The sequence below is a fragment of the Sinocyclocheilus rhinocerous genome, unplaced genomic scaffold (genome assembly GCF_001515625.1).
Source record: "Sinocyclocheilus rhinocerous isolate Xijiao unplaced genomic scaffold, SAMN03320098_v1.1 scaffold626, whole genome shotgun sequence".
NCBI classification, from domain to species: domain Eukaryota; kingdom Metazoa; phylum Chordata; class Actinopteri; order Cypriniformes; family Cyprinidae; genus Sinocyclocheilus; species Sinocyclocheilus rhinocerous.
Window position 1 is genome coordinate 591,556 of NW_015647437.1, and position 14,834 is coordinate 606,389.

At 37.2% G+C, this 14,834-nt stretch overlaps 1 protein-coding gene across 1 annotated transcript in view; it reads right to left on the minus strand.

Moving 5' to 3' along the window:
* The window catches only part of LOC107709134 (sodium channel subunit beta-3-like), a 13,105-nt gene extending 6,471 nt beyond the window's left edge, over positions 1-6,634 (minus strand). The window contains exons 1-4 of the mRNA XM_016513536.1: positions 6,616-6,634; positions 5,104-5,273; positions 4,784-5,018; positions 2,892-3,030 (exon numbers count right to left, since the gene is read on the minus strand). Of these exons, the coding sequence (XP_016369022.1) occupies positions 2,892-3,030; positions 4,784-5,018; positions 5,104-5,273; positions 6,616-6,634 (563 nt within the window). The remainder of the gene's footprint in view (positions 1-2,891; positions 3,031-4,783; positions 5,019-5,103; positions 5,274-6,615) is intronic.
* Between the last annotated feature and the right edge of the window lie 8,200 nt (positions 6,635-14,834).

Here is a 14,834-nt window from a genome sequence, read left to right on the forward strand (position 1 = left end):
GCGGAGGTGGCGAGCCTCTTAGGACCGCTACATTGCCGGGCGGTGACTGAGAGTGGCGCTCGCGGGAGACTGCTGCGCCCTGTAACTCCGGCAGGGTTAGCAGACCGATCTCCTGAGGGCACTGAGGCGTGACGGACACCGTATAATGCGGTGAAACCCACTCCACCCCAGAGGGGCCTGCCCTCATGAGTCCTGGGCCAGTGGCGTCAGGACTTTTTGGCCGAGGACCTCTTAGTCTTAATAGACTTCGAGGCCCCCGACCCAGAGCGTTGCTTAAACTCGCGGTCCCGACGCGGGGGAGCACGTGAGGCAACGCTCTGTTTTTGTGCCTCCCTGTATGAGGAGCTGGTACTCGGAGGGGGCTGCTCTCGCCCAGCAGCCCCCAGAGCTAGAGAGCGGCGCGGGAGGAACCGCTGGAATGCCGCCGCCGCCTGTTTACGAGCCTCCTGGTACCTATCGACGACAGAATTGACCGAACAGGCCAGAAGGCGCAAGCGAGGCGTCCATGAGGCAGACATTATCTCGTTCTTTCATATCGGATAAGGTCAGCCATAAATGCCTCTCCGCCGCCACCATAGCGGCCATAGACCTGCCGATGGCGTGGGCGGTCTCTTTAGTGGCGCGGAGAGACAAATCAGCGGTCCTCCTGAGCTCAGTGAGGCAATGCCGGAGCCTTTAAAGATGATGCCGTGTCAGGTGACAGATAGCTCGCGAGCGTCTGTTCGACCCGGGGCATCGTCGATCCCGTTCCCCGGGGGGAAGTAACCGCAGAGCGGGCTTCCGATCCCAGAGAACGGGCGCTGATTGACAAAACAACATCAAATAAGACTCACAACAGATATCAGACCGACACACACACAGAGCGCTTGCTGAATGACAGAAAGCTGACGCCGGTTTCACCGTACATGCTTTTATAGCTACCTGGTCATTACGTCACCCGCCCGTGACATCTCGCTCGTCTATTGGACTGATTACACACGGGATTCAGAGCCGGTCACGCTGAAGGGCGTTCCCTAAGCGTCCTCCGACGCAGCTCGAGTTCCTGAAGAGGAACTAATGTATTTTGGTTGAGTCATTTATTTTAAATAATTACAATATAACAAATTATAAAAATATAATTTAATACAAATATATTGTTGTCTTGAATAAAAATTGAATGTAGATATTAACAGATGAAGCACGTTTTAGGTAAACATTTCTTTCAGTGTGCCATATAAAGACAGTTCATAGTGGCCAAGGCCTCCAAAATATGCAAATAGACCCTTAAAATATAATAAAATTAATTTAAGTACAAATGCAAGTCATTATTCCCTAATAATCACTAAGTGGTCATTGTATGAGAAGCTGTGCAAAGATTCTTCACAAATGTCTTTTTTGGAAAGAAAAAAAAAAGGTCAGGAATGACATGAGGCAAGTAAACAATGACAATTTATTTTTTGGCTGACTTATCGCTATAATATTCAGTGATTCTGATATTGAATACTCAATGATGCTGAAGTTTGGGGATCTCCGTGTTTTTTTCCCTGCTGGCAGAGTGAGGACAGCAATATAATCACATATTCATATGACTGACAAACAAATCAAGAAGAAATGACTGACAACAAATTAAACTGTGGTAAAGAAAGAGTAGGAAGAAAAGACAGGGTTAAATGGCCCAATGCTGTGTCAAATCAATGAGTAAGATCAATGAGTACAGCTCGCAGTTTGAAATCCGATTACAACAGGTAAGGCTGACAGGCCACCACTTTATTTCCCATATGCTCTGCATGACTGATGGGACTGATGGGAATAGACTTAGATGCCTATTATTAACCGTATCTATGTGTGTGCATGCCTGTGTTTGTGTCATGGTAGTCTATCATGCATCCAAACAACTCAATCTCCTGAATACAGTGTTCAATTTATCACTAATGATTGAACCTTCAAGTTAGTCGATATTGACTGAATGTCATGTCTGAGTAAGAATATATTTTATCCTACTTTTCCATGGAGAGCATTGAATAATTTAGTAAATATAGATAAATTGACGGATGTAGGAATAGTTTACCCAAAAATGAAAATTTGTTAATTTATTCACTCTCAGGCCACCCAAGATGTTTCTTCAGCAGAACAGATTTGTAGAAATTTAGCATTGCATCACTTGCTCACCAATGAATCCTCTGCAGTGAATGGGTGCCGTCAGAATGAGTGTCCAAACAGTTGATTAAAAAAACATCACAAAAATCCACAAATCATTCACACGACTCCAGTCCATCAGATACCATCTTGTGACATTAAAAGTTGTTTGTGAGAAACAAATCCATCAAGGTGTTTTTAACTTTTAGCTAAAATCTACCCATAATATTGCTTTCTCCAGTGAAAAAGTTGTCTCGTCTGAATCAAGAGAGAAATATGCACAGACCAAGCCCTGTTCAAGTGAAAACAGCCCAAAACAGTTCTAAACAAGTATGTCAGTGGATTTTGATGTGAGAGGACAACAGAGGATGGGCTTTTTCATTGAAAGAAGCATTATAAATGAATTATGGACTGGTATTTTGGCCAGAAGTGACAGTTTAATGCCTTAATAATGGATTTGCTTCATACAAACACACAGATTTTCACTTTACAAGACATTAATTGATGTGCTGGAGTCGTGTGGATTACTGTGATGTTTTTATCAGCTGTTTTAACTCATTCTGATGGCACCCATTCACTGCAGAGCAAGTGATGTAAGGCAAAATTCTCCCAATCTGTTCTGATGAAGTAACAAACTCATCTACCTCTTGGATGGCCTGAGAGCGAGTACATTTTTAGCTAATTTTAATTTTTGGGTGAACTATTCCTTTAAATGGTCCCCTCAAACTTGTAAACGTAAGACTATAACTGAAGACACATGATAAAGTAATACTCACGCAGTGTCCTGAGCCAGCTCCTCAGATTTGGAGATCTTCCTGTAGCAGTAGATCATTTCCACCAGCAACCAGAGTGTGAGGAACACCAGCAGCACATACATCATGATCTTTGAGTACAGCGCTGTGGTGTCTACACTCGCTGAGAAAATGAAAAAATGAGGGAATTTTGTACAATTAATTGAGCAATCAGAGGAGACCTGTTGGACTGATACTGTGCCACTAAGGATGTCGGTGATGAATTCATCCAGAAAGTGACTCAGACAGTCTCAAGTGTACTGAAAATGAGGACAAAAGTGCAAAATGCATGAGTGGGCAAAATATAGCTGATCTGCTGTAATGCATTAGGAGAGTCATTAAAGCTATTTCAGGTCACCAGAAAACTATAACCAAGTGCAACTATAAGTCACCTCAGAGATGAGCAGTCATGCTTTGCATCCAGGTGCTACAGTACATTTCTGATTGAATGGTTTCATATAACAATTTTAACCACTTTTTTGCATGTTTTTATGTATTTATTTTTTTATTATTGTTATATGAACAAAAGCATAGCATGCACAGAAGATCTGCAGAGAATCCAAATTAATCAACTGCTGGTAAGAAAATGTAAAAAAAAAAAAAAAAAAAAAAGGACAATTAATTTTAAGTTGATTTTAATTTAAAGGTGTGGTTTGCCCAAAAATGGAAATTCAGTCATTTACTCAGCCTCATGTATTTCCACATTTGTATGACTTACTTTTTTGGAACATAAAAAAATATTTATTTTGAAGAGTGTTGGTAACCAAACAGTTCTGGTTCCCATTGACTTCCATTGCATGGATATAATTGAAGTAAACAGGAACCAAAACTATTTGGTTACCAACATTCTTCAAAAAATATTATTTTGTGTTCTGCAGAAGTCAGTCAGTCATTCAGGTTCAGAAAGGCATGATGAGGGTAAGTAAATGATGACTGAATTTCCATTTTGGGGTGAACTATCCCTTTAAAGTTCAGTTAGGTGTTCATTAGGCAGAAATGGATACATTTCATTTTTCTGCCTGTCCCTTAGAAAACACATTACAGTAAATCATTTGCATGCAAACACAAAACCACACAATGAAACAAACATGCTCAGATACTTCATGTCAGCTTTCCCTTGGAGCACAATAAGACTTAAAGGTTATACGACATACTATAAGACAGGTAAATTGTCTTTTAAAGATAAACGCAAAGTGATTGCGTGATCAGAGGTTCTCAGCTTCACCCTTCAGAGCAGAAGCCCACCCACACTGATCTGATTATATGAATAATTTATCAACAGACTGTTCAGCATTTGAAAATGGGTTTTAAAAGGTAAGAACCACTGTATACATCAATGATAGTGCAGCACATGTGACATTTTAGAGAAAACAAGTGCATATAATTCTACAAAATCTTGTACAATTGTCAAAAAGGACCTGTGATCACATTATAAAGAGTATCTTTACAAATGTCTCATGCACTGCAGTGAACAGATCTAAAATGGCATTGAATGTAAAAGCAGAGTTGTGTAGTAATTTCAAGCTCAAAAGGGAAATATTTATGACGAATTATAACTGGTTATGATTCATAATAAATATTTAGATTAGATCTTTGAATTAACTGTAGCAGACCAATAAGTAGGCTTAAATAACAATAAAAACAGAACAGAGCACAGCATTACTAGAACAACGCAAACAACACATCAGGACACAGTTGAACTATATAGAAGGAAGGACACTGTACTGAGGTCAACAGTATCTGATTTTTAGTTTACAGTATGTTTGGAAATGGCCTGCGGTGCAACCATCCAAATCACACTGTAGAGATGAAGTAATCAGATCGAATATGGCTAGACGAGGTACTGTAAGCATCCAGCAGAGTGTTCGCTCACTTACCTTGCATTTTTACCTTCAGTTCAATTGTGATTTTCTTGGTGGTGGAATGCTTGAATGAATCTAACTCAAAGAAGCGTGACACCTCACATTCGTATGTGCCAGAGTCATTTGCGCTGACATTTACAATGCTAATGGAGATGTCCTGCAGGTCCTTGCTGCCGATCCATGTCAGACGGCCCTTCCAGTACATTTCTGCGTCCTCTGGCTCCTGCGGTTCACGATCATACAGATAGATCTGCATAGAGGAGATGATTGTGTGTCAGATATGCTCATTTTTAAATACAATAATATGCAGCAAAAAAGCTAAGAGGTAATCTCACAAGCATTCTTCGGTAATCTGATGCAGAACCAGTGTAGAACCAGTCCACTTTGGTCTCGGCAGAGATCTCTTCTCGTTTCATGCAGTAGATGCAGGTTAACTTCATAACACCGCCTACGGTGGCCTCTGTGTTTGATGCAACATCCACACACACCAGTCTGACCTCCTGAACTGCAGAAAACACAGATTATTACCACACACACTGCATCTTTCATCAACATGTAGGACATCCAATCATGCCCTTTGGAGTGAGAGGTTAACACCTTTCCAAAAACGTAGCTTCAATCTGCAGATACTTTATCGAGGTCAATTAAATCTGAGACAGAGACTTCTCAAGGGAGCACCAGAGAATGAGAGAGAGAGAGAGAGAGAGAGAGAGAGAGAGAGAGAGAGAGAGAGACAGAGAATGAGAAAGAGAGACAGAGAGAGATCATTATCCATTACAAGCTCCAATTCCAGAAGGAGCTCACAGCACTCCCAACTCCCGCTCAGACGAAAACATACCTTATTGCTGCAGACACATGCTCAGTATTGGCGGCAGAGAACACCCCATTGAGCAGGGGCCGGGCCGAGGCCTCAGTGATGTGAAGATTGTTCTGGAGTGTTCGCTCGACTGTGAACATAACCTCTCTGCCATTGTTGAAATGGAGGCCATCTTACATAACTCACAGCCTCAAGCACAGGCTGTCAAGACTGATCGCGCCTTTTCTGTTTGAAGGGTCATATGGGCCAATGGAAATGGCAAAGGTATTTGTCCATCCCACAAGCACAGACAATGTATAATAATGATGACTAGTTGTGACATATTTCGCCACTAGTCAAAGAATGCGAAGTTAGTGGTAGATGAAATTCTATTTTAAATCTCTTAATGTTCTGCTGACACCAGACTGCCACAATCTGTGAGGAGAAGCAGTGAGTCATTGACACGTATGGGATTGTTTAGAGCTGATTCAATGCCATCTCTGTATGGGATTGTGTTTTTTTTAACGGATATGTGAATCTGTGACTCACAAATAAGTACCTCACATACCTCAAACACTGCCTGTACTAATGTTCTGATGTATGATTAACTGGTTTATGTACTAGGAGATACAGACATTTAAGAGGCTATTTAAAACTCAAAAAAGGGTCCCTGCAAATACTCAAGTGGTTTGGTATATTATATAAAATACCATATTATATATATATATATATATAAATTAATTTAAAAAATCATTAATACATATTGAGTTCTGATATACTGATATCCTGTAGCGCTTATCACAACCACGCATTATCTTAGAAATTACTTTAAATTACAAAAACTCTTATGCTTATTATTAATATGATCAGTTTAACACATTTAAATGCTATTAAATTTCAGAAAAAAGGAAGACAAGATTTTGCAAAACACACTCTTAATATTACTATTACTGTATCTCGCTAGCATTTTCTTTCCTTATTTTAAATGGCAAAATGGTGTGTGTCATCATTTATTATTCAAATTATTCATTTAAAATTTTAAAACACTTACCAGCAAATATGAAGAGCATTAGATATATATATTTCAGATGTGAACTACTATTGAATATGGGTTCAGCATCACGGACAGCGCGGTTGTTAATTGATTATATTACATTTTACTTAAGATGTTTACATCACTAGACAGAGAGACGTCGCACTGAAATAGCAAACACGGAGCTTATGTTTCATACAGGTCTACGGAACGGAATGAACGTGTCGTGTTTCTCTAGAGAAAGTTTGAGATTTCTTACCGAGATGCAAACATCCGTAAACGTCTTTAACTAGAAGCGGACTTAATGATTCCTGTAGAAAATTAGCGCGGAATAAAGAAATCCGGCGCCTCCACAACGAGCTCTTTCAGAAGATGTCAGTGACAGAGAAGTTACTTTTTTGTCTCCTTTTGCAGCCACATGACCAGTACAGATGCTACATCGTCAAACCTCCGCAGCTGTAGAATTAGAGACGCCTGTCTTTGTTTTCTTATTAAATAGCCACTTACTCATGACAGACATACTCAGTGCGCATGCGCCCCGCTGGGTCTACTTTCAAACTGACTTCTGCAAACGTTGTTTAGCAGTGAATTTCTTAAAACGTGTTTCGTTGACAAAAAGTTGCTATTTTGAGCATACTTTTCATAAACGTTATGTTGCAATTGTCACGTATTTAAAATTATATAATAATTTTATAATTTCACTAAATTTTTTAATCACGTTTGGTTACACGTGTTTGCATGTCACCTTTTAGCATTTTTTTTTGTTTTGTATATTGATGTGATTTATAATTGTTTAATTTTGCTGAAAAGCCTATAATAGAATGTTTAATGGCAGGTTTCATTGTGACACCTTGCCCCATACAGTATGACAACATTCCCCTGCCATTTTTAATAAATGTTAAAGTTTTCAATGAAATGTTAAAGTTTTTAATGAACTGTATCAGTGAAATTGTAGCTAAGCTGTATCATTTTTGTTGCTGTATCATTATTGTAGCTAAGTTGTAACTTTGAAGAAAGAACCCACCTTAAACTGTATTAACTGATCTAAAAAATCTGACTAGCCCAATCTCCACTATACTGGATTGTTCTATTCAAGGCCGATGCAATAAGAGATTGTTTATAGGTGGCAGTGGAGTCCTCATGTCCTGGCAACTCACGCAACAGAAAGTGACAGATATGAAGCCAAAGCTTCGTCAGAGGGAGCCCACAAATTTAACACAGATCACTGAGTTGTACACTAGCATCCAATCTTCAGTCAACAGCTCTTGTCTCTTCTCCCCTCATAAACAACATCCATCAACCCTAGCGAGAACAGCACATCATGAGCTGTATGCATCTGTAGGCTTCAATTGTCTCCGCTCGAGAACAGCATTTCATCATTCAAACCCACACACTGGTCCTACTTAACCTACGCGTGGTCGGGGAAGCAGCTTCATCGCAATTACTGCAATTATTATATGAGTCACACCGAATCTAACCTTTCCAGTTTGCAGTCACCACATGGATGATGACTGTTGAAGAAACTGACAAATGCAAAATGGCATTTTGAACTAAAAAATGTGGCATATGTTCAAATGAGACCACAAAATTACAGCACAAAACTCGTAGACTGCATGGATATAAAAGGAATAGTTCACCTAAAAATGAAAATTTGCTAAAAATGTACTCACCCTCAGGTCATCCAAGATGTACATGTAGATGAGTTTGTTTCTTTAGCTGTTTGGATTCTCATTTTGACAGCATCCCATTCACTGCAGAGGATCTACTGGTGAGCAATTGATGTAATGCTACATTTCTCCAAATCTGGATTTTGGATGGTCTGAGAGTGAGTAAATTTTCAGCAAATGTTTATTTTTGAGTGAACTATGCCTTTAAGTAAGGGTCATGAACTGCCTTTTTTATTATTTGGTACTGTTCTCTGAGGCCCACTTACAATGTCATCAAGATTTTTACATAACAAAACATAATTTAGAAGTAATAGGCTTTTTTTCTGTCCTGTTTTGACCCCCCTCATCAGAACGCTGTTTGAATAGGCGTGGCAGATTGTAGACTCTGAAGTAAACGCCCACTGCTATGATTGGCTAACAGTTGTGTGTGTTTGATAGCCTACATCCTTCACAGGTGGACGCTGCACTGATTTAGCTTAAAAACACATAAATCAAATGTGTCATATCAAACTATCTGTAATAACAGACAAAGCAATAGTGATCATGTAATAAAAACAGTTAGCTACTCACATTTGTTTGTTCCCACATTACTGTCAGATCCAATATAATCAGCACAGCATCGTCTTTTAGTTTCAATCTTTCTGAAAATCCCGGCTCGAAACATGCCTTGTTTGTAAACGAATCTGTGGTAAAATGAAGTGAGTTCTTACTGACGCGGTCTGGATCTTCATAAAAAAATAAAGTTAATCAAATAAAGTTTATCGTTTGGTTGTGTAGACCTGTGTTTGTCGCTCTCGTTATTTACACTACATGCGCGAATTGGTGGGTGGGGCTAAACAGGCAGTGATGTAGAAGCAGGCGTTGATCTTCCTCTGTGGAGGTGGTGTTTAGCCGTACTATTATCTCATAAAGTGGCACAGTTTACAAACTGTCGTTTTGGCAGATTGGCTTTAATATAAGCAGTTTTTAGATTAATGTGAAAGTTTATAGCACAATGACCTCTTATATATCAAAAGATCAAGGGAATTTTGATTTCTCAGTTCATGACCCCTTTAAAATGCTTTCAGCAGGATATATAAATATTGCACATAAGGACAAACACTTAATGGGAAACGTCTGAGAATTAGGATTTTTCCAACACTCCAGTAATCCGTCCGGTTTGAAATGCATATGCAAATGATATATCTTTACGCTCACTAAGGTTTAGCCATATGCAACATACTCCCATCTTGCTTTTCTATAAAACAGATTCCTCTTCTTTACAGTACCACTGGGAAGGATAATTTGTTGAGATTAGATCCCTGTTTACTAACACAAACGTAAGATTTGTGTCTAAGCTTACAATGAGAAAGACGACGATTTAATCTAGCTAAAGTAGTAATGTATGGGAACCCAGTGAAGCTTAATCCAAAGGTCAGGATTACAGATTTCATCATTGGAAGAGAACACAAGGCTCACAGACCTAGAAATTATTTCTACACAGCACAGAGACCATTTGTTTCCACCAGCGCCAAATGCTTTCCAATCTATTGCGACTCTTGATTAAACAATGAAACAAGAAGTGAATTGTGTAAGGGATTGAAAGGGATGTCTCTCAGCGAGGTTCATTTGTACAGGGCTGTAATCCAATAGCAGGAGTGCGCTGTTTAGCGAGGGAGATGCTGCCAGCAGGCTTGGTCTCAGCACAGACTAAAAATGGCAGGCCTGCTGGTTGCTATACCCACGATGCAGGGAAACCATGGCAACAGCAACGCAAAATTACAGTGTGGAGAGAGCAGGCCAGTGTAATGCTTTCATCCAGCAGTGGAGGATGAAACACTGAAAGTCTGTTTATTATAATCAGTATGTTAATATTTGTATGAATAAATAAATATAATTTTAATATAATATAATATAAAAAAAATGAAATGATTTGCTCTCTAAATCTGGGATTCAAAATGTAAAACTGGGGCATAGAAATAGTGTCACAAAATAAAATAAAAAATTCTAAATGATTCCAAATTATTGTCTCTTTATTAGCTTCAGTATATGAACATTTTACACTGTATGAGTAAAAGCCCAAAGCCCATGTAATCCATAGAAATATAATATAATATAATATAATATAATATAATATAATAAATTAATAATATACAAAATAATAAATGAAAGTTCTCTAAACTCGAAGTCCAAAAATGTAAAACTTCAATAAAAAACTGGGGTTCCTATTTAAAGCTGAAAATAAAAAGTTTTAGGATATTTATACATTTAAAATATGAAAATGGCATGTCATAAAAATAAATTTTTGGTCACTAATCAAGCAAATTTCTGAATCTTAAAATCTTAAGTCTTAAAATGTGATTGAACTTGAACTTTCAATTGCAAACTGAAAATGTTATGATAATCTAACCTGTTATGAAGAAACTCTATTACATTTAAAAAAAAAAAAAAATGCAAAATAGACAATTTCAATAGCAGTCAATTTGAGCTCAAACAAAAATTGCCTTTAAGTTCAAAACTTAGTGACTAGATTATCTCAGAATGATCTCAGCTTCACAGTGATGACCTGCATGACTCTCAGAAAAAAGAACTGTCTGAAACACTCTGCATACTGAGTAGGTCAGGAAACACTGAGGCTAATATGTGAGTCTGCAGAAACTGGGCAGAGCAGTCTCTTTGTTTGCTGCTTAAGTATTTACCAATTAAAAGATTCCTTTCAACTTTTTAGAACAAGTTTATACAGGTGACAAATATGGTGTCATTCTGACTGTGCTATTCCAGGCCTCTTACTATTGCAAAAAGCTTTGTGTGTTTTTTTTAAAGGGGTCATATGATGCGATTTAAAATTTTCCTTTCTCTTTGGAGTGTTACAGACTCACAGACTGTAAGTACGTTTTCATACTTAAAGGATTTGCCACTGATGATTCAAACACAGTGTAGAGTAGCGCTTGTTGTTTGTCATTTCTCCGATCACAAATGCAGACATGTTTGGCCAATCAGAGCACACCTTGCTTTTCAGACCGATGAGCTTTGTAAAAATCGACGCATTTTAGAATGGCGGGGCATAGAGGAGAAACAATAATGTACAGTATGTGTTTTTTGAACCTTAAACCGCATACACACATTTCATTACACCAAATACACAAAATAATGTTCTTTTTAGCAACATCATATGACCCCTTTAAACATTATTTTTTTACTTTCTACTGACAAAAACTACATCTTCACTGGATTTATGCTTTGAAGTTTAAATGCAATCACAATCAAAACCTGGCACATGCCTCTTGTAAATTATTTCCATCAGGGAACACTTGCCACATCCTACAGCCTCATCCTAGCCTACTCCATCTCTGTTTGAAACCATCTCCCATGAGGAAACACTCCAGCTTTTTAAACACCTACTGCTGAACTGCCTCTCCATACAAACCTCCAAAATATCTCTTCTGACCTCCTCCCATCAATCTCACCTCATGAATCCATTCTTGACCAGTGGCTCTGCTGCATCAGGTTTTAAAACCTCCCTACAGACATTATTTACCAGCACCATCAGGTCTGCTTATTATCCAGCATGCTAAAAGATCTGGAAAGGGCTGAAAAATCAAAACTGGACAGACAACCAAACATTTTGGATCTATTTGAAGTTGCAATGCACCTTACCAGTACTGTTATCAAATAGTATTGATGAAACTATCAAAACAAAGTTTTGCCATCTATTAGCCATCTTTATGTTCTGTTAGGTGTGTGGCAATGTTTCCCATTTAATGGTCTTTTGAAAAAAAGAAAGTATAGCAATTTATATAATGATGCACACAAAATAAATTATCATATCTCAAGAGAATTTATACATACTGCATGGAGAGTTCACATTCGTTATCACAGAATAACAACCAGGAGCAAGATTATGCAAGCCATTTTCACACATCACTGGACTCGAAAACAGAAATGCTTGTAGCACTAAAGGAAGTCTGGTATTATGTGCTATATTACAAACCTTTCAAATGAAACCTTTCTGCTCCAAAGGATCTCTGACCCTTTATGTACTGATGTAAACCATGTAAAATTAAGAAATGCATTTCAAGAGATCTAGAGCAATTTCAGGTTACTACATGAATTTTGCTCAGTCTGTTAAACTACAGGCAAGTGAAATATGGTACCCTGTTCTATTAATTCATTTATTTTTCCAATCCAACTTTGGCTGCATCCGAAAACTTTAGACAGCTTACTTGCTGCCTCGCTGCCGTATGAGGCAATGACTTTGCAGGCAGCGTTTTTGCACGAAGGCACCTCATGAAACTGATTTCGGACAGGCTTCTGAGGCAGAGTAACGGTTTAATGATCTACAGCAAAATATAGAGAGCTTTGGTGATAACTAAGTGAATATTTCATTACTGCAATATTAATTTCTCGCTAGAAATGACATCAAAAGTGGAAAACGTTGATCAAAAACGTACATTTACACACAAACTGACCACCGACCGCAACTTTCAGACGCCATCTTTATTTTTAGCTTAACTGTCACAGAATGGAACGCACAGGATTGTGGGATATCAAAGGCAGCGAAGGATACATCTATGTTTCCTTCAAAAATCGGCCAGATGAAGGCATCTCAGAAGACAGGAACTGAAGCTAACATTGAATTCGGATGTGCCTTGATGCCTTCCTACCTTGGAATGCGTCCTCCGAAGGCAGCATTTTTCCGTTTTCGGATGCAGCCTTTGTCTAATGTATTTCAGTAGAAATGTTATCCAAAGGTGATTCTAAGAAATAAGCTCGGAAAAATGTACCTAAATGATATCCTATAGTTCATTTGTTTTTCATTCTCTGTCAGTTTGAATGTTGACAGATGTCATACTTGCTATTTAGGCCACTAAGAGGCATTATCAACAGATGCTTCTAAGGTCTACAAATGGACACACTTTCTGTTTAAAACATGTATATGCCATGAATAATAAATGACAACACTTACAGGAGGATGTTCCCTTAATGGAGATATCAGTGGATCTTCAGCCCTATAACAGAGGACAATATTTCTGCAAATAAATCAGTGGTCTCTGTAATAAGAGACGCTGGACTGTAGACTAGATTTCTGACTGTGAGTTTATTACTCAAGTGGAGTCCTCTCAGGTATTGCAGCTGTCCGTTTGTAATGAAGAGAGCCAGGACAGAAATAGGCATGATCACAGCTACCTCCTCCAGAAATACAGCATGACAACCTGTTCATAAATAATGTATATTAAACAAACACTCAGAAAAACAGCAAAGCAAAAGCAAAAACATTTGCATTTCCTGAAGGAAATACAGTGTTTGCCAGGTAGTAAAAGTTTTTGTTATACTAACAAGTAAACTCTAACAGATTGATAAGCACAAATAATAATAATAATTATTATTATTATTGTTGTTGCTGCCACTACAATAATAATAATTAGTATTATTTTAATTAAAAACAACAAAATAATGGGTTGTGTCATCATTATTGTTGTTTTTGCTGTTTATATTATTTGTACGGATAATAATAACATAATAATAACAATAATTATTAGTATCGTTATTAACAACAACAATGAACACTATTGTTGTTGCTGTTGTCATTGTAGTGACAACAACAATAATAATGTTCATTGTTGTTAATAACTATAATAATAATAATAATAATAATGTTGTTCTTAACAACAGCAATGATAATAGTAATTGTCATTATTATTATTGATTTTGTTGTTGTTGTTTTTATATTGTTGTTGTAGCTGTTATTTATATTAGTTGTAATGATGATGATAATAATAATAATAATAATAATATTTAATGTTAAAATAATAATTAAATAAAAAAAATTAAGAATACATATTTATAAACTAAAATACATTTTTGGTCAAATCAAATCTTAAAATATTAAATCTTAAATCAAAATATTAAAATATTGTGATTAATTCGTAATTTAACTTTCAATTGCAAACTCAAACTGTTATGATCATATAATTTGTAATGAAGAAACTATAAAATTTAAATGACATCTAAAAATGCTAAATAGACACAATTTCACTAGCGGTCAATTTGAGCTCAAACAAAGATTGCCTTTAAGTTCAAAACTTCAAGAATTTTATTTGTATTAGTTGCAGGGATAATAATAACATGATATTAACAATAACAACAACAACAATATTTGTTGCTACAATTGTTAATATAGTAATTGTTGTTATTATTGCTGTTGTAGTAACAACAACAATAATAATGGTAATTGTCCTTACTATTGTTGTTAGTGATGATAATAATAACAATAACAATGACAATAAATATTAATATAATAATAATGTATTATTATTATTATTCTTAGCCTGCAAAAATTAAATCAGTGTCAGTAGAGGATTTTAAAAACTTTATAAGCTACTTTTCTCAAAAGCATAAAGTCCATAGTAGGGATGGAACGATTACCGGTTTCACGATAAATCACGATAAAATGCCCTGACGGTTAGTATTACCTTTTAAAATTTAATTATCATCAAAACCGTGTTTGATTATCGCGCTTTTGAAAATTCGCGGTAAATCCTGTCCAGCCAGCATCAGTCTGACGCAGAAGCAGCATGCAATGTGGTTGTT